At 40.2% G+C, this 25710-nt stretch overlaps 1 protein-coding gene across 7 annotated transcripts in view; it reads right to left on the bottom strand.

Moving 5' to 3' along the window:
* ITGA9 (integrin subunit alpha 9) overlaps positions 1–25710 on the bottom strand; it is a 277433-nt gene that overhangs the window by 130165 nt on the left and 121558 nt on the right. For all 7 annotated transcript variants that reach the window (XR_014849888.1, XM_085051665.1, XM_085051662.1 and 4 more), the window contains 2 exons: positions 15055–15210; positions 2187–2263 (listed from right to left, as the gene is read on the bottom strand). Coding sequence is in view for 6 of the 7 variants with exons in the window: in XM_085051665.1 (XP_084907791.1) it covers positions 2187–2263; positions 15055–15210 (233 nt within the window). In the remaining variant the exon portion in view is untranslated. The remainder of the gene's footprint in view (positions 1–2186; positions 2264–15054; positions 15211–25710) is intronic.

Here is a 25710-nt window from a genome sequence, read left to right as displayed (position 1 = left end):
CCAAACCAACTATTTACATCTGTTCTCAGTTGACTACCTTTTAATTAAGTAGTGATACTCAGGGCATCACTCCTCTCAGATCTGGGCAACTTACTTTCTTGGTGAGAAATCATAAGAAAAGTCTTTTGCAAGCTAAGGTAGACAGTCTTAACCAAAGCATCCTATCCACAGGTCCAGTGACATTTTCAAAGAGCTGCAGCAGACCTGAGAGACAGCACTTACCACTGCCTTCCCATAAACATCCTGTTTATTTCAATCCAGTGTATCTGTGCGGCATTAGTTGCATTTTTTCCAAGAATAAGTCCACCAAATTTAGTCAGAGGTGATTATTCAGACAAAGGCACTGACATAACCTTGCTAACAATGAAGTCAAATGTTTCGTGCAGATAATAATAAATGAGTCACCTTTTTTGCTCTTTCACAAAAAAAAACCAAAAAACCAAACCTGCTTTATACACAGATTTACCATAATCAGGAATAATGTGGAAAATTTGTGATAGATGGAATTATTTTGCATAAAACACATGGGGCTGGAAAAATTCAAGACAGCACTTGTTTAAAATCAGAATGCATAGCATGTTTCTTGGTAATTTTACACACAGTAACAAGAAGAATCTGTTTTCCTAAGAGATACTCATTGTGCTCTATTTCTTAATAACTGAACTTACAGAGCCCTTTAGCTAAAGAAAGCCCATACTGTGCAGAGGGATTTGACAACATCCTGTTTATTTCAAAAAGGTTCAGGTTGTCACTGGGTAAAGAAAATTTGAGAGCATTCGCTGAACATGTTGCTATACAAATGTAGAAACTGTATTTGAATATCCTAAGCTCCTATGACAGCTGTGACTTTCAAGTTGCCAAGATAACATAAATAACAGCCGTAAAAATAAACAGCCTAATGGTCCAATCTCATGCTGTGATTACTATACACTCACTGACAAGTTTTAGGATCTATCCCTTGCTATTTATTCCTCAACTATGGGACAAAATCCTTCACTAGCTTCTCTAATCCACACAGACACATATCTAGATCTCAACGGATTTTGCTCACCACAAAGACTGAGAAAAAGGTCAAATACCCAGACTAACTGCAGTCAAAGCTTGGACTCTGTAGCCTGAGGCCGAACCCTGCTCCCAGCTAATCCCCCAAAACATTCATGTGGACTTCAGTTGTATCTGGAGAAGTCCATAACATCTCAGACTTGACTCCAGTTCAGTTTTGTCTCCAAATACTGTTACAACATGCTGTAGGCTTATATTAAACATGTCTGTGACTATTACTTCTTCCTTTTTTCTTGTTTTATTTGGGGTTTTTTATTTGGGCTTTTTTTTTTTTGTCTTCCACTCTCTTTCCTGACCTGAAAGCAAAGCACTTCACAGATTCTCCATCAAATAGCAAAATCTCTGGCACACAATTAAATAACTCACATCACATTTCCATCTCTAAAAATAATGAAGGGAAAAAAAAAAAGGAACAGAAGTTATGTGAAGTTCACCTTTAGCTTGTTTTGTCCCCAAATTGAATACGCATCCAAGCAAAACAATAGGAATTTTCCTAGTCACAAGAGACAGAACATAAGCTTCACCTCTGGTCTATTTGATGAGTTTTATTATCCCAGAAGAAAGTGAAATCAGACACTCATCACCAAGTTGCAACAAGAAGAATTTAACAGGAGAGCAATATTTCAGCAGAGTTTGCAAAATTACAAGTTGAGAAACAGAAAACAATAGTCTGAAGATAATTTGCCATGTTCAGAGGGGTTTTTTTAACCTTACATGTGACAGAACAAACTGCTTTTCTGCAGGCAGTTTTACTCCTACCATGTCATGAACAGTATTTTATTCTCTTTGAAGAATTATGTGTTCCACACTGGTACATGATTTGAGCATGCATCTTCACTTTCTTTGTTCCTCTCTGCTATGCTATTTCTTTTCTCTATTTTTGTCCAGTGTGACTGTTAAGGTGAAGATATCTTGCACTTTATGTGACCAGAGCCCACCATCACAGGAGTTCAGATTCTGTGTACATCTCAAGACCTCTTCCACTACAGGTGACATCACTGTCCCCATCCTTCTAGTCTGGATTTAAAATATCTGTGTTTGTATTTTGATTTTTCAATGCCATTCTACATAGAATAAATGGCAGACTAGGGTGCAAGAAAGAAAAAAAAAGTTCACCTACTCACCTGGATAGCAATAATTTGCCCTGAAGTTTCAAATCAGCAGCACAGTCATCAGATTGACAGTTCCTCTCAAAAACAGTCTGTGAAAACCAGAGAAAATAGTAAGATCAAAAATCAAAGAAGGAACATGCTTGGATGAAATAAACATAACATCAAAATCTGTGATACAGAGATATATGGTGTGAGTATTAAAGAAATTCAAGATGAGGCAAATCTTATCTACATCAAAACTGGTTTTATTCTCTTCTAACTGAACAAGAAGTTTCATCAAAACCAGACTCTCTCGGAGGTTCTCCTCCATCCATTCTCACTTCTCATCTGACAAGAATAACTGCTCACACAATATTTCCGGAATTCTTCTTTCTCTTCCCCAGCTACGGGCATGAAAATGAATCAGAAAATAAAGTATTTATGAAACTATTTTCACTCCTAAGGATTGCAAGTAAGGAAATCATAGAGCAAACCCCTTCCCCAGATTTTATGTATGGCAGGAAACATTTTTGCCTTCCTGCAAGCATTAGAAAATTTCAAAGACTGTTATGTATCAGTGATACTTTCAAATAATGTCAATCTTGTGAACTCCAGTAATACTGAGGAAATGTAACAGATTGATAAAGCTGTGAACTATGAAGGGACAACATATGGGCATACTATTTAAGTAGTAAGAAGAAGAGACATACATGAAAAGTCTATGAACCTATGCAAATCTTTGCAGTAGTTTGCCATGGCTAAACGAGGCAGCCACCAGAGAGTGAAAGAAGACAACAGGAACATGCTCCTGGCATCAAAAAAACCCCGATGCCATCAAGATCATGGTTCCCCTGCTGTTTAGACCATAGACCAATACCTTTCTAAACATAAGGCTAGACATTTCAGGTTGGAGGACTGATTGTTTCAGGGTCACAGTGCTCTTCAGCTTACCAAATATTTAAACACCCAATATGAGTGTTGCCAACACTGTTCAGCTAGGAAACCTGACAATCCACTGAACTCTTCCTTTAATATGAATGTTCCTTTCTACAGTCATGGCTTCATGACTTTTATTACCAAAGTAAATACATTTCAATCATAAATGCAAGGACAGGGAAAATCTGTGCAGGACACACGTAACAGTCAGATGGGGTTGGAGAGACTGAGAAGGCAAATTTTTTAAGAGCTCTGCCTAGCTGTATCAGGACTGGAAAAAGACGGGAATCTTAAGCCCAGATGGCATAGAGACTTCTACTCCTTTGCTTTCCAGGAAGGTTCTTGACTAAGCAGGCAGCTTATTCTCCTTTTTCTATGCCGTCTGGATGCTGTCTGAGTACCCCAAAAAAGAGTACACCTTTATGAAGTTAATTGTTGTTGGACTAACATATATCAAACTATGGTGTAAGGTTGTACTGTGTTGCAAAAGAACAATGGTGGAAGGTGGACAGCTCATCCAGGCTATTTGCTTTGCTCTTTCCCATTTCTTCCCTACCTTTTGCTTTCTCAGAAGTGAAATTTGTTGGGGATTTAGAAATGAGGACTGAACTCACCCGTCCTCCTTAATAAAGGCTACCACAACCAAGGGACAAGAATAACCCTGAGACAGGAACCAGCACTAGGCTTCCCTCTGAAACATGGCATATTTCAGAGGTATAGTTTCAAAGGTCCTCAGAATTAATCCTCAAACCACTGTAGTAGTTACACACAGGAAAGACTGCTTGAAAACCTTTGGAGGTGAAAGAATAATGTGTAAAAAAAATTCTTGCCTGTCAGTTTCTCTGTTTGCATTGCAGAAATCTTGGCAAAGTGAACAGAGAAATCAAAGAAATTGTCTGTGCTTTTCGAAGTATAAAATATTGTAAGTACATTTAAGTAACTATCTAATAATCCTGGCATTTTCTTACTAAATCTATAGTTAGCGCTATTCAGAAAGAATGAACAAATACTTCATTTTCTAAAATCACTGAGCACGTATCTCTTCCACCATATCATGTAGTAGACAGCAAGCTACTTTGAAATACATTGGGAGTATTTCCTTATGTCATAGATACCCAGCTTTCTACACAACACTGGGTTGAGAGAAAGAAGTAAGAGTGGTGAGTTCTGAGATCTGTAGCTGTGTAGGAGTGAACTGTTCGCTTCTGTGGAGGATTTTGAACCTGTTCAGGTTTGGGGGGAGGTCTCTCACCTCAAAGCAGCTGGCTGGACTGGATTTCCAGTCCAACAGGCTCCTAGGACCCATGGACACAGGTACAACTAAGTCAGCAGCCCAGTTCTAGGCTAATGACATGTCTGGAATATTTTGTATTTTCCACTATTTCCCTGGTCTACTAGGACTCTACTCCACTTTCCCTTTTTTTCCCACCCTCCACCTTCTCACAGTCAGTCTATTTTCTCCATTTTCTTCTCTGCTAACTTGACCCTTTCCTTCCCCAGCCTTTTGTCACTTCTACCTTTCAGGCTGGCTAACTCCTGGCTGTTTAAATTCCTCCTAAAGAACTAAGAAGCAAACACACTTTAAAGCATCATACATAGCATTTGTGAACACTGCTTACATATTATTACTGTGCCCTTACATGGTCTACTTGAGCCGCAATTTCTTTCAGCCAAAAACTGTACCTCACTCAACACCACGTGTTGTTAAAGCACGAGTCCATTCCTGGTGTTTGTGTGCTCAATTACAGGGACAGGATAATCTCAATGCTTCTAGGACACATCTTTACTGTACAAACACAAAACTAGTGTAAAGTGCATTCTCAGTGAGTCTGTCACACCAGATGTACAGCAAAGCAGAGACCAAACCCAGCATTTCCAGGGTTCACAATTCCTCTCGGCACTCCCTCCACTGCTGCACAGATCCCAGCAGCTATGGGAAATTGTTCCAGAGCAGTTCCCACCAAGTCACCAAACTTTCTTGACAAACACGGTTTTCTCAAATTCTGCATGGCAACATTTCTGAGTAAAAAAGATTATGCTCCTTGGGAGGTCCAGTAATGTGACAGATATATATCCCTAAGGCGTTAGGAAAGATGGATGGCATCCATGTCCTCCAGAGTGTGTGTCAAAAAACCTACATTCAGATACACTCAATTATAAAAAGTGAACATACACATCTGTACCCAATCAAGCACAGAGTTATGAGAGATCTAGAGCTGATCAGGAAAGGAATATGTCTACACAGGTAGTCAGATCAGGACCACAAAGCAAGTACTTCTGTGTCCATTGTCTCTTGAAGGGAGGCATAAGGACTAAATTCCAAATTTTGTGGTAAAGGCCAGGGGTAAATGTAGGAGAAAGTAGAAGACAGATGAATTTCCAGTTCCTGTGTCCTAAGCCATCCTAAGCATAAAGCTGCTGGCTATTGAGCATGTAGATAATCTCCTTTTCCTTCTTGCTGGTAGTGGACTCTACTGAAAGCTGCTAGGAGGGAAAACAAGTAAGAAGGAGCCTGGCTTCAGTCTAATGGTCAGAGCTCTGTGCCCTGAGGAAGGTGACCTGGGATTTCAAACCAGGCTTACTAAACTGCTTTACTGTCTTTCAACGGCTATCTAAAATTAAACAAATCAATGTTTCTGGAAGTAGGGAAGAAAACAGGAGACACAAAAAATAAAATAACTCCTGTGCCTTTCTAGCCCACAGAAGATACTGGAAGTCTTCCAATAAATTAAGGAGGAAAAAAGAATTTCAAAGTATCCAACCTACCAAAACTCAGGGAAGCACACGGAAATTCAGGTTGTAGCCAAAATATACAATCAAGACTTTGAGAGGTTGCCAGCACTGTTCTAGTAAGAGTTCTGACCGTCCTTTCACAGAAAGGGAAAGTGACAGCTGAAGGTCAATGTTTGAAGAGAAGGGGGGAAACAGAATTCTCAAAATAACCCTTCAAAACATGTCATTTTATGGACTAGATAAGAGAACAGTGATTCACTCTCGATCAGACATTTAATGACTTCCTCACATATTGGTCTACAAAAGGTTCAGATAGCACCCCTTAAAAAGTGGCAGAGCTAGCTTTTGGTATATTCCTTTAATTTCATAAACTGTGTCATGGACTTCTGCAGGAATACTTAGGTTAAGCAAAATAGTCCAGGTTAAGAAGACCATACTTCAGTCTGTACGCTGATCTTCTATTAATTGTCACCAAACCCTATGGTAAGTGCAGAGATGATTTAACAATTAGATCATGCTAGTAACACAAAAACAATTCAATAAGGGGGCTTGTTATGCTAATAATTCTTTACTTTTTAGATATTGATGCTATCTGGTTATAAACATGTTATCCGCCAAAGCTAAGTTCCTGAGTCTTACTTAGAGAGCAGGATATATGATCCAATTTTCAAGTACTGAGCCGTAAGCAAATCTCACTATCTTTTATAGGAAGTATTTTCTGTTTATAGCTTCACAAACCAATGACATCAATGTGCCTAAATCTATAGATACAGGAACCTGATTTTAGACCTGAATTTATATTGATTTTAAACCTTCAAGTTGCCCACAAAATAAAGCTATTACCTACATGTCTACTGACCACAGAAAAAAAATATAGACTGATTCTTTTGAGGCATTCCATGCTTCACTCTACTACCCATGAAAACAGTCCGTTTATATATGCTGCTGAGACAAACACAAAATGGCTGATTTAAATTCCCTCTAGAAGAGCAGTTATCAATGTGAAAAACATTCCAGGATTTCATCAGATGTGTTGGCTAAAATGAGAATACATGATTGCCACAATACCCCCAACTGAGTGGTAAACACATGATGAAGGGCAGAAATATTATGGGAGTGAAACCAGTGTGCTGGTACTGCATGGTTCATGGGACAAAGATTAGCTATCAAGCTCCTTGAGCTCCACACAGGCTTCATCAGAGCACTAGGTTTGAACGCAGAACGGAATAAGACCATGCTCATTAGAGGAGCCTAGGGGCAGCATACCACTTTTGGAGGTGAAAACAACAGCCCAGCTGAAGTGCACCTACACCAATGCACACAGTATGCATAACGAAGAATTGTCTCGATCTGATGCTGGGTGATATTTTTTAGCGGTTTACAGGTTACAGTGACAGTACTGGGCTGATGGTTGAAGCCGATGATCTTAAAGGCCTCTTCCAATCTTGATGATTCTATGACAGGCAAGGAAAAAGAGGTGATGGTGTGGCTCTGTACATTAGGGAGTGTTTCAACCATATAGAACTCAAGGATAATGATGACAAGGTTGAGTATCTATGAGTAAGAATCAGGGGGAAGGCCAACAAGGCAGACATCCTGATGGGAGTCTGTTATCCCAACCAACCAGGATGAAGGGGTGGATGAACTATTCTGTAAGAGGCTGATATTTCATGATCCCTAGCTCTTGTTCTTGTGAGAGACATTAACTTGTGGGATGTCTGCTGGGAACTCACCACAGTGGAGAGGAGGTAGTCTAGGAGGTTCCTGGAGTGTGTGGAAGACAGCTTCCTGATACAGGTGGTAAGTGAGCTTAACAAGGGGGGTGCCCCGGTAGACCTGATGTTAAACAGAGAAGGGCTGGTGGGAAATGCAGTGGTCAGACATCTTTGGCACAGTGACCATGAAATGACAGAGTATTCAATTCTTGGTGTAGTAAGGAAGGAGTCAACAAAACCTCTACCTTGGATTTCTGGAGGGTGGACTTTGGCCTACTCAGGACACTGGTTCAGAGAGCCACCTATGAAACAACCCTTAACAACAAGGGGGTCTGGGCAAGCTGGACATACTTTAAGAAGGAAATCTTAAAGGTGCAGGAGAAGGCCCTCCCTATGTGCCCAAAGATGAGCTGGGGAAGAAGATTGGCCTGGCTGAACAGGGAGCTTTCACTGGAACTCAGGTTTATGACCTTTGAAAGAAGTGGCCGTCAACTCAGGAAGGGTACCTGAATGTCATTAGATCATGTAGAAAGAAAATCAGAAAGGTGAAAGCTCAGATAGAACTTAATCTGGCCACTGCCATAAGAGATAATAGAAATGTTTTTATAAATACATGATCAACCAAAGGAGGACCACTGAGAATCACCATTGCTTTATTGATTGCAAGGGGATCATAGTCACCAAGGTTGAGGAAAAGGCTGAGGCACCTAATGCCTTCTTTACATAATTGTTTAACAATAAGACCAGTCATCCTCATGACAACCAGCCCCCTGAGCTCAGAGACAGGGACAGACCAGATACCCTGCAATCCAGGAGGAAGCAGTTAGTGACCTGCTGCGCCACTTTGATGCTCAGAAGTCTGTGGGATAGGTGGGATCCATCCTAGAGTGATGAGGGAGCTGGCACACCAAGCCACTCTTCATCATTTATCATCAGTCCTGGCTAACTGGGGAGGTCTCAGGTGACTGGAAGCTGGCCAGTGCGATGCCCATCCACAAGAAGGGCTGAAGGGAAGAGCTGAGAAACTACCTGTCAGCCTGACTCCAGTGCCCGGCATGGTTATTGAACAGATCATATTGAGTGCAATCACATGGCACATATAGGACAACCAAGGGCTCAGGCCCAGGCAGCATGGGTTTAGGAAAGGCAGGTTCTACTTTACCTACCACATCTCCTTTTATGACCAAGTGACCCACCTGGTGGATGAAGGAAAGGATGTGTCTACCTGGACTTTAGCAAAGCCTCTGATACTTCCCCCACAGCATTCTCCTGGAGAAGCTGGAAGCCCACAGCTTGGACAGGTGCATGCTTTGCTGGTTTAAGAACTGTCTGGATAGCTGGGCCAAGAGAGTGGTGGTGAATGTTGTTGCATCCAGTTGGTGGCCAGTGACTAGTGGTGTTCCTCAGTTCTCCAGTGGTGGGACCAGTCCTGTTAATACAGTTATTGATGACCTGAATAATGGGATTGAGTGCACCCTCAGTAAGTTTGTGGACAACACCAAGTTGGGAGGGAGTGTTGATCTGCTGGAGGGTAGGAGGGCTCTGCATAGGGATCTGGTCAGGCTAGATCTGATGGGCCAAGGCCAATGGTACGCGATTTAACAAGACACAGTGCCAGGTCCTGCACCTTGTGACAACAACCCCATGCAGTGCTACAGGCTGGGGAAGACTGTAAACCAAACTTCTCCAACTGAGGCAAACTACAGGGGAATTCTTCCATTTCACTGAGTGGAAGACTCTGGGCTAGCTCATGACTAGCACATTGCCACTTGCCAAGCCACCTAAGCCAAGTGCAATCATTTGTCCCCTATTTCAGCTGCATCCTGCTTTCAAGTGTTAAAACCTGGGCTGGATCACCAAGCTGAAAAGGAGAGAGGACACTCAAATGTAAGAGGAGCTGGAACTCCCAAATGAAATCAGCTGTTTAGAAAACAAGAGGCATGAAACCTGTTCGTTCTTGAAGGCAAGCAATAAATTAACTACATTAACATGTATTAGTTATTCCCCAGAGTAGTGAGTGAATTTAACAATGCAATCTCTAGTCCTCGTAATTCTCCTGGGATGAAGAACTGCAACTGGTGGCAACAGAAATACGCACTCAGCCTTTCACAGCTTTGTTACATTTCTAGTCTGACTCATTCAATTTTCAGGCTGAGGCAATTTTTTCTCCTTTAAATCATTAAGAGTTCAAATCATCCAAACAGTGCTCTCATGTTACAAGACTTTAGACGTTACAAATTCACAGAACAACACAAAAACCTGTCAGAATAATTGTCCCATCTACACGTACTATTACAGAATGGATTTCCGCAGCACATTTCTCTATCTATTCTCCTGTCTTGACTTAAATGGTCTTCCATTTATTTTGGATAACTACAGAATCATTCAATTATATAATTTCAGGAGGGTTCTTTTATGATATCTGAGAACATTTTCTACTATAAACCTTCTAATTTCTTCTACTAAAAGTGGAATGGTGTAAAATGAATCTTTTTGACTCAGGATGCTTTCATACATAAACATTTTAACACAACAGTTAACCCCTTTGCTACTCATCACTCACTTGTGGAATTAAAAATATAAAAGCATTACAACAGTGACAAAGGAAAGGCAAATGAAATGACAACAGTGACAAATGAAAGCTATTTTGTCAGCTGGAAATGAAAAAAAATCTCCACATCACCAGATATGTAATTTAGGTCTACATTTACCTCATTTAGACCCCCAAAGATATGTGAAAGTCTTGTCCTGTAATCCACCTGTGCTTCAATGGTTTTGTGTTTACAAATGCTACTCGGAACTGACACATTTTTTGTTGCACTGAGGCACTCAGAACTAAACAAACTAACACTATTGTTGGAAAACGCAGTTTTCCAGCAAAACTTATGCTAACTAAACAGGCCTGAGCAAAGCCTCAGCATAGTCAGGCCTCAGTAAAAATCCTAACAAGCTGTTATGAGAAACTAACACCTGGGAACCACAACTGTGTTTCTGAGCTGTGGGAAGAATGTCATGAGAAAGAATAGGGAGTCAGAAGTGTTATGAGAAAAGGATAAGGGAGTCAACAGGAGGATCCCTGAATGTGTGAGAACAGACTGCAGATACGTGTGTAACTATAATTAGTAACATCTGTAACAGTATTTAAGTTTCTCGTTTGGTGAAATAAAATGGAGCTTACTCTATATCTCATATTGAGACTGCCGTGAGTTCCCTCTCGTCGTTATGTCACACTATCATAGTATCTCCTTAAGATTTTAGGTATTCCAATTAAGATCTCCTGGTCCTTCATATAACTATTAAAAAGATACGAACAGAGCTAAGGGAGTGTATCTTCTTGAAGACTGTCACCTGTCTCTGTGGCATTTTAACAATAACACAATTTTCTATTATAGCTCCAAACATAAGCAGGAACTTCCCTTTCTTACAATTCTCCATCCACATTGTAGCTTAGAAAATAAATGCATGCTGTTATGCTGAACTGCAGAAATTGCCCAGTAAGATTTTAATTTAGGGTTCCGTTTGCAAACGTTTACATGGTAATCTCTCCTTTAACTACCTATTTATCTGAAGAACCCATAAACTATATCAAATGATTCACATCCCATCACCTAAGACAGGATCACCGTGTGGTCCGAGGCTCCCTTAGCACATTTGCCAAGACATGAAAGAATGTCTCTGTGTGAGTATTAGTACATGATATTGGCTACTGTTCTTTAGGAAGCCCATGAGATCTAAATGTGGGAGTCAAACCATGTACTACACATTCTTAGTTATGTCGTTTTTCATCTAGAAGTTGAACAAATTGGACAATTATTGGTTAAGCCTGTCATTGCTTGAGAATAAGCACATAGAAACATGTATACAATCAGAGGCACTGATTTCCACTCATTCTTACTTCAGTGAGGTACAATATATCTGGATACCTGCTGTTCTCGTTCAGCTCTGAAACTTTACCAGGAGTTTTAAATCTTTCCTCATTGCCATTCAACAAAAAAACCCCAAGAAACAAAAAGCAAACAACCAAGAACTACAAGGTCCCCCAAGAAACAAAGAAACAAACAACTCCCTCCCCCCAAAACCAAACAGATAAAAGCACATGCTCCAGGTGGGTCCTTCACGCATTTCCTGGCACAAACAGATTCCAGTCCCTCGCAACCCTGACCGAACTCATCGAGAGCAAAAGAGACACCACCAAAGGGATGGCAGAGTGAAGAATATAAATCATCGCTTTCAGCAATACCACTCCAGCCAAAGGGAAAACAATTGCAATTTAGGCAGGAAGGGTGGCCCATGGTGGATCTCTGCAAGAATAAACACAGATGATAATTTGAGAGCTTGTCCTGCTCAAGGAGGAAGGAGTTTTGTGACAAGACATTTCATATGGAACATGACAACTAGACTGATCCCTGCAGTCTCCCAAGGACTTCCAATGTGCCCAGGTATAAGTCAATTAATCTTCAAATGTACCACCTAATCAACTACTGACAGCTGTACCAGTAAATCGAATTGCCCTGGCCTCCAAGACAGGAGCATCCTAACTCTCGACCCATGCCTAGGAATGGTCTGCAGAAGTTGGCATAGGTTAAAATCATGCCAAGAGTCATTCCAACAGCTTGTCAGGATAAAGATGTCATTCCAATGCCAAGAAATGTCCTGGGCACAGCTCAGCTTGCAGACAGTGACATGACGTGACTCAAGAAGGTACACAGGGATCTCTGCTCTGGAGAAGACACCAGCGACAAACCTGGACCACACTGTATGTATGGACACTGCATTTCATCCTGTCCAGATCTGTCATTTCTTTGTTCTCAGTATGAGACTGAGGTGCATGTTTTAAAATACAGAATGGCATTATGTGTGCCGCAATCCAAAAATCACTAGAGGTGTTCATAAATCAGCTCCATGAAAATCCTTCTACACTTTCTCATGCCTGCCAATCAAGCTAATTTATTTACTTAACCAGCTTTTAAAACACAAGTATTTCCAAAAAAATAGACCTCTGCCTTAAAAAGACAAAAGTCGTCCAAGAAACATGCAGTCTCATTCACCCAAGACTGCAGCACTGGACACAAATTTTCACTGCAAGTCAGTGGCACAGTAGGAATAGAAGGTTGTAGTCATTTTCTGTCTCTTCTTTTAACTAACAAACAGTTTTGGCACTCACAAAGTCCTGAATTCAGTGACACAACTAAATCTACTGAGAATATTTTCCTAAAATAAAATAGTATCTCCACCCACATAATAGCTTGTGATTTTATTACTGTATTTGGAACAGGGAGAATTCTGGACTATCACACTTTGAACTCTAAGATACATTACTGGATAATATTAAGAACAATTCCCCACTGTATTTGGCAGCAGAGCTTTCTCCTTCTTGGTTGACATGTATTTATACAGTGGGTATACAAAATAAGTATTATAGTACAAACCACTTATAAAGAACTAAGCCAAACCAAGTCCTAAATACACAGTAATTTCCCTGAAGCAAGAAGACTTACTAGCTTTTTCCTGTGGATGAAGGTAGCAGCTGGATTTGGGAGACAACAAAGAGACTACTGGAAAGTCCCTTCCTACTGGATCAACAGGATCTAGGGCTTTTGAAAACAACACACAACTAGCTATATTTAAAGACATTAGCACTAACATTTACTCTAATTTTGTCTACCTGACTTCACCTGTGCCATATCTTCTGAAAACGGAAAACATTAGACTCTTGGATTGGACTTCCAAAATGTAACATTCCTCCACAATCATTAGATTCTTTGAAAACTTAAATCCTTTATTGTATTACCTTTGGTTCCTCTTCTGTCCCTCTTGGCCTTTTAAAACAATTTTTACTTACAAGATAACAAGAATCCTGAAGGAGAATGCTATGTCCCAGCTTTCCCATGAACTTAAGTATCTGAGGACCCCAGCACCATACCTCAAGGCTACTCCATCAGGGCTTTGTCACCATGACTGCCACACTAACTCTGAAACTACTGTCACATCCTTAGCTAAAAACACATTTGCCAGCATACCCAATGTCAAAATCCCTTTCTTACTACCATAAGTGAACACCTGGAAAGTGAATGAAAAGAGATTGTTAAACTGGTTCCCTCCTATCCAAATTGCACAAGAAAACAAATCAGAGAAATTCCCAGCATATTTTTGTCGCTGGTCTATAACCTCATCATTTAGGTATTTTAACATTGATCTGAGACTTGCCTGCAGGTCAAGATGTGACCTTTTGAGTTTAAGCCCACTGGTAAAGAACAGAAGCATAACTCTGTAGCATGCTTTGGAAAATGAACTTGAATGGATATGAACCCTGAGCAACTCAATCTAACTTTTCAGTTACCTCTGCTTTAAGCAAGGAACTGGATCTACAAAGAACTCTTCCAGTCTAAATTACCCTGCAATTCTGACACACAAGAAGCCTTGCATGCCACAGAAGAAGTCTTATTTCCCTGAGCAGCCTTGAATTCATGGCTGGATGCTCCAGTGCTGACACAGTGGAATGTTGACTTGTCCTGCAGGATCCTCCCTTGGCAGACTGTTCTGCATCTACGAGGACTACACTTAAAAGGGAGCTTTTCAAAAGGTCACTTAGCAGAGTCTCTCTCTTCAACATGAGCACCTTCTTTGTGAACCCTGAAAGTATTTAATACCTTCATAGGTGTTGTCTTTATCACTTCTGTCAAAACCTCACAACATTTGCCTGTATTTTCCAAAGATGCTAGCAAAATCAGGCAAGACAGGCAAACAAGAGAGGTGGGATAATCACATACGCTATACTCCCTTAGGGAACAATCTGTGAGAAAGGGCGAGAGAAGGAAATGAAATGAAATTATTATTATTGTTTTATTCTTTAAATGAGGATTGTTTCAACACTAAGGGAATTCTCTTACTCTCACCAAAATAGAGACAAAACGGTTTCTCTGCATTGCAGTGGAGCAAAACAGTATCCTAGTAAGTACATGGCTACACCTACACTTACTTTCTCTGAAATAAAACCATCCTAGTTTAGCATGGCATGTTCTACAATAACAGCAAGAGCAGGTTTCCCTTGCCACATGACTGCATATGAGAAGTCCAGAAGGCTTTTTCTCAAGAAAAGAGGGCAGTTGACTCAGGCAAATTTTTTGTTATTCTGTCCATTGTTCTCCCTTCAGACAGTTCCCATGTCCCCTTCTGCACTAACAAAGGCTTAACCTGGAAAGAAGGCCAGGACCAAGCCTTTCACAAGAACCTCCTACATTACCAGAAGCACCAGAAGGAGTAGGACTTTTCTCATCTTTTCCTTCCCTGCACAGACAGCCTGAAATAAGAAAGTGACCTCATCTTGTGCTGTCCAGCCTTGGAGGCACATGTCTTTACTACATCACGGACCAGCACTGGAGTTAGCAACAGTAGAGATTGTACAAAAAGGCTACTGTGTGCAAACAACCCAGAGCTTGGCAATTCACTTTTAGAGCCACCTCTGCTGTCAGTTCAGCCACAGGCCTTCATGGGAAATAACATAGTCCAAATCTGACCTGATTTCTTTGTGCTATCTTCTGTCCTTTCTTCCAGCGAAGAATGGGCTTGAGAGCAGGCAGTTCCTTGTCCTCTTTTCCTCCTTGTATTACATGTTCCCCAAGGCTGTATGCAGCTTCAAATACAATTGGAGAGATGACGTCCTTGACTCTTTTCTGTACAAGAAACCAAATAGATATTTCACCTATGCAAGTTTTTATACAACAATTATACGTTCAATTAAACTACATCATATAATACTCAATTAAACCAGATTCAACACTGCAGACAAGTTTCTCTACTTCCTTTATCCTTCTCCAGGCCAAACAGGAATAAGCACATTATAATGCACAAGCTGGAAGAATTTAAAAAATATAAATAAATAAAACCCAAAAGTTATTCTTTTGAGACCTAGTCTTTACTCAACCCACAGAAGCAGTGAATATTTTGCCCACCTATAAATCAAGTGGTTTTCAATAAAAGTATTTTATTAAAAAAGAAAATAAATTACAAAGTTATTCCATTATTCCTGCAGAAGCAAAGAGCAAGTAATCTTAATCTCTAGTGTTTCTAAATCCTAGACTTTTGACTGAGACCACCTTCAGTGAGCTCTGCTCATTAAAAGAACAGAAAACTCCATCTTCCCTTGTTTTGCAATATCAGTGAAATGAATGGATAAAAGTGTACTTTTATAAAAATGAATGGAGTAAAGGTACTAATGTGGCTATGAGATATGATTACAGACATGCAGGGGCAAGAAAATCCATCTTCTAGTAAGTTTCTCAAAGCACATTCACAATTCATCCTCAGCACAGGAACACTTTCAGTTTGTGAAAGAAGAAAGCTTTTCAGTTTCTTTATTTGCTCATTATAGGCTTCATACCAGACGTATAAAATAATGCCATATTATTTGGCCGACAGGACAAAAGGATTGTCTTTTCTTATTGCTGGAGCCCAGGCCACAAAATTCATACCATTTGTCACAACATGCAGTGTCTAAATCCAGACTGTTGTGCCAGGGCAAAGTGCTCTTTGCGCTCTGTTCAGTCCTGACTTCCAAAATCCAACTTACCAGAAAACCTAAGCGCAAATGCTCTACCTTTTCATAGGCAAACATTCCTCTTAAATTTTAGTTACTTAAAAAGATAAAATTGAATTAATTCAGCACAGATGAAATTGTGGCAATAAGTAAATCCCATAAGTAAGCACAGCAAATCTTCAAATGGACCAACTCTCAACTTTGTCTTGCACTGGTTAGTGGGCTTCTCTGAACACAGCCCACCAACCACAAGAAGCAACTGAGACACAATGCCATTTAAATTACATTGTCCAGGTATGGGAAACGTGGGTACTGACTGGCTTTCAGACCACCCTGTTTGATCTGTTTCAAGACAACCGTTTGCTCTCTCCAATATGTTGACTATCCACAGATCTCTGAAGTCAAAGACTGGTGGCTAACCAAATTCCCAAAACATCGGTTAGTTGGATGAATAACAGCAGATATCAGGCTGGATGATATTTACCCTCCCACACCTTGAAGCCTTCAGCCAGCCCCAAATTGTCTACCCTAATACCAATGTCCGCCAGTACCCTGAAGTTTAGACAGTACATTTGCTTGGAGAGATTTGTGCTTTCTTGCAAAAGAATGCCAATCAACAACAGACGTAGCAGCAGTGGTGATAGTTTGACCTCTTCTCAGTCCCATAAAAAGGACTATGCATGATATGCAGCATTGTTAAGCCTCTCAGCAGAAGAGACGCTCATGCCACAGCCCCATCCCCAGGGTAGGAATGGTACCATACTGAGACTAATAAATAACAGCACTACAACTCACAGAAGCTGCTAGCTTTGCTCTCACAGAAAATCAAGTGTATTAACTTAAGTGAGGATTGAGCCTATGAGCAGACTTTGTACACAGAGAAACAAGACTATAAAAGAGAACACCATACAGCAACAGCCAAACACAAATCAGGCAAATTGCCAACTTATCAAACTCTACGGAACCAACTATGTAAACACAGAACAATTAAAATGTATGCAGTGGGTTCAATTAAAATCCACCAATCTTTTTTTTTCACTTTATTACTGAAGTATGGCAAGAATATGTACTTAATCACTTCTACATGTTTTAATATGATCTTGCAGGGTTCAGTCCAATACCCTTCAAAGTCAAAAGGTAAGTTTCCTCCTGACTTTGATGACTGTTGGAGCGTGCTGGTGTTCTGCTTCATTTAAGGGGTGAAATCGTGACTTCTCCCCCACCACAGCCCTGGGAAATACATTTCACATACCCATTTAAGAAAGGAAAAAATTATGAATGCTACCAAGTTATTAATTTTGCCACATGTTCAGTACCTTCTTCTTACAATCCTACAAAAACAAAGGCAACAGTGTCTGGCATCTGTCCTCAGTAAGACAGAGACAAGACAGTTCTGCCTCACAGGTACTCCACAGACTGACTGGGGTGTGACACGTAAAGAGAATAATTAATATTTAGCCAAGCACAACCTGGAGAATAACTATTCTAGGCTGGAAATACAACCAGTTTCTTTCTCTTTCAGTCTACCCAAATGTATCACTTCCTGTGTTGAATCATATACTGATGACACAGCCAACAGATTGCTTTTAAGTATTCCTGATTTCTAAGAGGAAGTCAAAAGATGCAATGAGGATCAGGTTTGAGATGGACTGAAAAATCCTTCAAGTCAAGGAAACTACATTTTTTTCTATCAGTTGCATGACCCTAATGAACTGGATTTGCCAAGAGATATAATTTCCACAAGCAGTTTTACATTTAATCACTGACATCACAAGGCTGCTATGATGAGGAAGTGGTGTAGGCTAAAGACATTCCTGAGTCCTGAAAAAACATCCCAGGCAAATCATAGCATATGGACAGCACAGCTTCATTAATTGAAAAAAATGCTTGAAGAACACTACAATGAGCATAATATACAAGGAGTTCAAATTATGAACAGAAACAACTATGCAACTAAGGTTCAGTGAGTAAGAGCAATAAACACCCGGTCTGTACAGACTGGATGTCACTGAGCTGGTTTTCACTGTGCCTGAATTGGGATCCTGAAGCTGGGTTTGCCATCAGCAATCTTATGCTCTTACAAGCATTTTCTCTAGGGTGGTAGGGTTTTCTCCCTTCTCTCTCTTTCAGACCAGATTTCATTCTGGACATAGGAAATTTATACAATAAGGTTTTTGCAGAAATCAATATGTTTAGTCCCAGTAAATTACCCTTCTGCCAGTATCCCTTCCTGCAATATAAACAGGTCTAGCCAGCTGCATCCTTTTGTCAGGTTCCTTTCCTTTTCCTGTGGGGTATATTGCATGACATCACTCTGAGTTGAAGACAAAGGTGTTTTGGCATGAATAAGCTGGGTTTTATCCAGAGTATTACAGGATGATCCCTCATTAGTACTTAGCAAAGACAAAGAACTCAAAGTCAAAAAAGAGCACACTTTGAAGAGCATCTACAAAAGCAATAAGGCACCTAGAAATGTTTCAAGACTCATCATGGTCCTAAAAGCTTACCCTAGCAAATGTGATAACAAAAGCCTTTTATCTCCTCTCACAGAACAATCATCTCAAGGAAAAATTTTAATGTTGTGGTAGTAAGTGTACATGGCCACATATTTCTTCTCCTTTTTTCCTCTGACTTAACAGAAGAAAAGAAAGCAAGAAAGCAAAGCCTCTGCCAGATTTATGAATGTTTGTTGTTGTGATTTATGTTCAGATTTATTAATTTTGTTTGACTTTAGTACCAAAAAGTCCTAAAATCTGAAAAGTCATCAGAAAGCAATGATCAAATGTCAGATCTGTGATTCTGAACATCACTTCCAATTCGCTCTTGAAGATGGAGTGTGATAACTGTAAGAAATACTTTATGGCACTTTTCATAGGCACGACCTAAGGCACATCATGACAGCACAGATATACAGTCAAACATCTACAGGCACACTGCCTTGGCAGGTAGCCACTGTCTTCTACAACTTAACTTTAGGCTACCAAGAGCCCACACACATCAGGAATTCATGCAAATTTGGCTGGAACAAGACAGTTTTAGTCAAGGAGTAAAATTTATTCTACTCATGGTGCAAGTGGTTCCCGGACTGGATATCATTTCAGCTTTCTTTTGGCTCCATACCACAGTACACTCAGGGGACTGTACATGAGCTCAGTAAATCATCACATTTAGTCCTCTTTCTTCTATGAGGTGAAAGTCTCCAGCAAGGACTCTGGAGAGTGCCAAATTCCACTTTTAATTATAGCCAATGGGCTGCGTTGTAAATAATCCCCACAATCTACAGCAGGAATAAAGGATGAAACATGGCCCTCTAAAAGAATGAATATGAACTAATTTTCATATTTCTGAAGAAATATACATAATCATCAGGATGACTTCTACAGTTGCTTGGTAATTTTGTTCTTGTTCATGTCTTTCTAGAGTTTTTCTTCTCTTTCTCTGTGGGAAAGTTCTCTGATCTGTCCAGCCTTTTTTCTGCTCCCTCTGACTTGATCCTCAGGATATCAACCCATGCATGAAGTCCAGAGCTTTTACTGAATTCAGCACAGCTTTTCAGTACTTCTGAGAATCAAGTTCTGTTTAGTTAAATGACAGAGAATGAATTCCAGAACCCATTTTTTAAAACGCTCAACTGGAAACTTTTAGTCTAAACATCTTTATTTCAGTTCCTAAATAACAAGCACTAATATCAGACTAGGAATTTTTACAGCTTAAATACACAGAATAAATTTGACAATCCCAATTTAACACAGAACATACTAATCTTTAAAAATGTATGAAAGACACTGTGATTATGCTAATTTAGCATACAACTTTAATCAGCTCACATGTCACTATCATGTAAGTCTTCAACTCAGTGTCAAGAGATAAATACTTCCTTAATCAGTTATCTCAAAAATTACTCCAATGTCTACCAGCCTTCAGAAACAAAGGCCACTACTGCCATAATCTATCAAACAAAATATCTGCTGTAGGTCTCAATAAACATACATTATAGCTTATGAACCAATAAGATGACAGTGCTTGACTTTAAAATTAACTAACTTCTCCTGTTATCTCAGTCTCCCTCTCTAAACTGCGAGTCATCCAGAGTGCAAGGTTTAAAAGCCATGCAACTGAATGAGTATGTTAATTAGACAAATTGGCTTTTAACTGGAAAGGAAGATAGATTTTCATTCACTGCAAATGAATGAATGTGTTCATTACATTCTAGTTCCTTGAAAACGAGTAAGAACCAACTTAACTTCCCAGCCCTGTTCCTTGCAACACTTACCAACTCCAGGTTTAGATCACTTGGTGTCAAGTCCCAGTGCAAGTTAAGATTTCAGCCTACTACTATGCAAAACAGTAACAACTTCTGTCCTCGCAAGAGCTTTCCTCTGTCTTCTGCTTACTTTGATAAAGATATTCTAGGGCTTGTAATAAGTTATTTCAGACTGGCATAATTTTAGAGTTGATATCTCCCCACTGCAAAGGCATACAAAACATAGTCATGACAAAATCAGCTAGAAAAGATCTAGTTTCCATTCCACACACAAGTTGGGGATTTTTTAATCCATACCTTTTTAGGTTTTTAAGATGTTACTGTGGTTAAAGGGGAAAAAAACCCCAACTGCAAACTCTTCCAGAGAAGAGGCAGAACTAAAAGTTTACTTGATTGGTAAAAGCTCATTCACAAAAATTATTGGTGATTTTTTTGTCAAATTAATATTATATGAAGGCAGTCAGAGCCCTGATGTTTCAATCATATATGCTACTGTTTTAAGATCTTGTGACATCTACAATTCAGCAAGTAGATGAACAGTCTTTGTTGCCAAATTTCAAGTGCTACAAAACTTCTGAAGAATCTTAAAGTTTAGAACAGGAAAAAAAAAGCTAAATATTTGCAGGATGTCACATGCCCTAATGTTATTCAGGGTCAGCATTTGAAAGAATGGGAGTGTTTTCTTTATCCTTTTCCTAAATACATTGCTCCAGCACACAACTGTTTCCATTAGGTCAGCAACTCCTCTTTGCACACACACACAACTGAAAAGATGTTCTGGGAAACAAGAAAACAAATCCTATCTAATTAAATAAACACCAGGCACCTGGGAACTTTCATTCATTGAGAGAACACCCTGAGACACTGAATGAAGAGCTGGAAGTCAAAATCCAAGCTGAGTACAGTCTCACTTGAAGACAAAGTGCTCACCAACCTTGTGCATTTGGATTCCTGCTATCAGCTGGTGAGTGATAAAGGTATTACTGATGTGGGCATAGGTGAGATTGCAATCAACAGTGCCAATATTCCATGTCAAAGGTTACAAAGACTTAGCAATAACATACTATGGATAATCCTTTCATGGTAATCAGTAAGTAAAGTTACTGCCTGCAATCCAAATTCGATATTTTGTATTAGTGATCTCAGATTTTGATTTTCCAGCTTAGAACTAAAATGCATTATGACTATAGTTTCACATTCTATTTACACATTTGAATGTCAACTCTTTTACTGGACCTACTGTTTTCAAGTTATGTTTTTATTATCCATTCCGTTTCCCTCTTTTATAGCTCACTTTCAGTGTTTCAATGGGGTTTTTCAGATGAAAAATACAGAAAATTCCTTGACTATCAAAAATTCTTTTACTCCCCTCTGAAGAAAACAGACCTGCTGGGCTAAAACACTCAGCTTTTTCTGGTATCAGGCAAAGCACAACCAATCTCTGCAATATGTGGCAAGACACCTGCAATACTGACAATACAAAAATATAAATCCTTAGAAAGCCCAGGACCTGATGGGTATTTGTGAAATGAAGATGTGAACTTAGGTGAGCAAACAGAACCCAAGAAGGAAAAATAGCAGTAACAATTCAAACTTTTATTTTATTCTCTTTCTGGAAATACAATATATTCCAGCAGGAATAATATACAGAATAGGGAAAATAATTAAATCCAGACTCTTCCTGCACATACGTAATCCTATCATATATTTATTTTTTTCACTGGAGTTTCCACATTTCATATTCTGCTAATACAACGTTTTATCAAAGCAAAACTTTAAAGAGATTTCCTTTAAAGGTGTCTTAAACTGCACCGAGTGCAGAATAAAAGTTAGTACAAGTATCTGTTTCCTTTTATACAGCATTTCCCTCCAACCCTGATTGAGAAGTCAAACACAGGGGGGCTTTGTATGAAGCTGTTAGAGGAGAAAGAGTTTAAGACCCTTTGCCCCTGAGTCATCATACATGGTAACAGGTCTGCTAAAAGATCAACACGCCAGTGGACCTGGGAAGGTGGTGTGAACTTCATGGTTAATTTTAGCATTCATGTACAGTATTTGCTTGTTCACTCTCTTGCTTTCTTCCTATATTATACTTGCTTGTTCACTCTCTTGCTTTCTTTCTATATACATCTGGATAAAACCAGTGGTGTGTGTGTCATCCAACAAACTTCCAGTGCAAAATCTCCCACACAAGCTGTCCTCAGAGCCAATGACTGGGCTGAGGACTGGCTCTTCCAGCCCCTTCCTGAGGCCATAGTCCACAGGGGTGGTCAGGAGCCCTCCTTGCTGGTCCTATGTCCCTTTTGCTGTGTGTGGTAGCTCAGACTGAAGGTATGATGCAGACCATCAGCTGATGACTGCTGTTTGATTGACACTGAATCGCACTGTGTCCCTCAGTCTTTGCCTGAGTTCTACCTGCTTCTTCACAACCATGAGTAAACCCCTGACCCACTCTGTAACAGAAAACAGCCATCCTTAACTCATTCCCTTCTTCTCTTGATGGCCTTTTTCTTTCTCTTAAAAAAATACGGCAGAAGCATCTTTCGGGCACATTTCAAGAGCCAACAGCAAAGTAACCAAAAGGCTTCTCCCAGAAAGACATGAAGAAAGACATGTTTTTCTCCTCAGTGTTTCCCACTGACCATCCCACAAAGTGGTTGACTAGATGCCTGCTCTCTTTTGAAGGTGCCTCTAACGTCTCAGGGAAAATAACCATCTAAGACAGGTTTATAAGAATTGAGACAGGATTCCCCACTCCTTCATGTATATGAGTCTGTCACAGTTTAAGAACGGTATTCCCCAATTTAATGTTCCCACTGAATCACTCCAAATCATGTGCTGCTTGCTTACTCCCCTCTTCCTCTCCTTCTCCCTCCTGCAGTGGGCTGGAGAGGAGAATCCAAAGAGGCCCAAAAGGGCTGAGATTAGAACAATTTACTGCAAAGCGCAATGAAGTAAGACAATGAACAGTAACAGCAACAGCAACAATATGAAAACATACAAGAAAGAGGCAAATGATTCACATGTTCACCATGAGGAAAACCCCCAACAATACCCAACCACTCCCTTCACCATATTATGTAACCCAGAAAGGTATACCTTTCCCTGTTATTGGAAAATTACATGAGGTGGTACAGAATAACCTCCAGGTTCCAGCTATGCCCCTCCTGGACACTGCCAAAATTAACACTGTTCTGACTGGTACCAGAACAGGGTCCTGGGGCACATTTTATCTCACACTGTCTTAAAGTATATCTATGTCATATCCAGCAGGTCACCTTGTAATCGGTAGGTCAAACATCTATGGACGAGATTATCCTGCTACATTCGCTACAATTCCAGTGGATTTGTTTGAGAAAAGCATCAGTCTGTACCAACTGACAGATGTCCAGATGCCACTTTAGTTCTAACCCTGGTATCTCAAATGGTCCAGGTGACTAAACATCTGCTAGAAGAGTCAAGAGGCAGTGGACAGAAAGGCTGGATGGCTCTGAAACATGACAGTAGCAGTGGAAAACATATTTTGATGGATACTTCATTTTAACCATTTCCACCTGAATTGAAGGGCTGACACTGCTGTTATGATTCTTTCAATGTTGTTGTCACAAAAAGCATTTCATCAATACAGCTTTATAAGAAACACATGCATGAGACAAGGAAACATTCTAGTTAAGCCCAGTTTCCGATTAAAAAATGCACAGGAAAATAAAGTAGCATTGTTCCAGGACTGAAAGTAAGCAGAATCATCCTGAATAGAAAAGGACAGATAGACATGAAAGAAGGTTAACATCAACATTTTTATTGACAGTTAATTCAGTCAAGTAGAGGTAATAGAAACGGTCCTTGTCACTCTTGCAAAGAAAACAACATACTATTTCAACATGCCTTCCTGTCTGCATGCATCTGAGAGGTGAAGTACATGAGAAGAATGATGTTCATATGCTTTCATTTACAAACTACTGAGATGAGAACAGACTACTTATGAAATCTGGAGGTATTTACACACAAAAAAAGAAATCCTTCTTTTGGTAACAGGAGAATAGATAGCACACAATGGGAACCCGGGAGGAATGTTGCTGTAATGGTTTGACCAGGCTGAATGCCAGGTGCCCACCAAAGTTGCTCTATCACTACCCTCCTCAGCTAGACAGGGAAATGGTAGAATGAAAGGTTCATGAGCTGACTTAAGGACAAGGACATCCAATGACATCCAAGGATAAGGAGTGACCAAATACCATCACGGGCAAAACAGACTCAGCTTGGGGAAATTAATTTATTTCCAACCAAAACTAGAGCAGGATAATGAGAAATAAAACAAATCTTAAAAACTGATTTCTTCTATTCCTCCCTCCTTCCCAGGGTCTACCTCCTCCACCAGAGTGACACAGGGAGACAGGGGATGGAGGTTATGATTAGTTCATTACAAGTTGTTTCTGCCGCTACTCAGGTGGAGATGTTCTTCCCTTGCTCCAGCATGGGGTCCCTCCCATGGGAGGGAGGGAAGCTCTCCATGAACTTCTGCAGCTTCTCCATGAGTCCTTCCCACAGGCTATAGTTCTTAATGAACTGTTCCAGCATGGTTTCCTTCCATGGGGTGCAGTCCTACAAGAACAGGCTGCTCCAACATGGCTAGCCCATGGAGTCACAAGTCATAGCAAGAAACATGCTTTTCTTTCTACTGTCTGCAGGTCCCTGCCAGGACCCTGCTGCAGTAACGGGCTTCCCACAGCATCACAACTTATTTTTGGGCATCCACCTGCTCCAGCAGGGGTCTGCTCCATGGGCTGCAGCGTGATCTCTAAATCCCTGCAGTCCTTCATGGGCTGCAGGGGCACAGCTGCTTCACCATAGTCTTCACCAGGGGCTGCAGAGGAATCTCAGCTCCAGTGCTGGAGCACCTCTTGCCCCTCCTTCTGCACTGAACTCAGTGTCTGCGTAGTTGTTGCTCTGTCGTATTCTCAATCCTCTCTTCTCTGAGTGCAATTACATCTGCTCAGTAACATTTTTTTCCTTCTTAAATATGTTATCACTGAGCTGTTACCATCATCTCTAATTGGCTTGGCCTTGGCCAGCAGCAGGCCCATCTTAGAACCAATTGACATTGCCTCTGTTAAACATGGGAGAAGGTTTCAGCAGATGCTCACAGAAGCCACCCCTGTAGTTCCCCTGCTCTCAAAACCTGGCCACACAAACTGAATACAGTTGTAATAATGTGACCCAGGCCTATTCTTGCACTATTAAACAGAGGAGGAGGTATTTACTATTTTAATCCTTTTCAAAACAAAATTTAAAATCAATACAAGTAAAATCAAAGAGTGTTGCGATTGTCTGTTTTGTCACATGAATTTAAAAATGTGAACAGTGCTCATCTGT

The sequence above is a fragment of the Lichenostomus cassidix genome, chromosome 2, assembly GCF_008360975.1.
Source record: "Lichenostomus cassidix isolate B80296 chromosome 2, HeHo_3.0, whole genome shotgun sequence".
Taxonomy (NCBI): domain Eukaryota; kingdom Metazoa; phylum Chordata; class Aves; order Passeriformes; family Meliphagidae; genus Lichenostomus; species Lichenostomus cassidix.
This window is presented reverse-complemented; position numbering and strand designations above follow the sequence as displayed.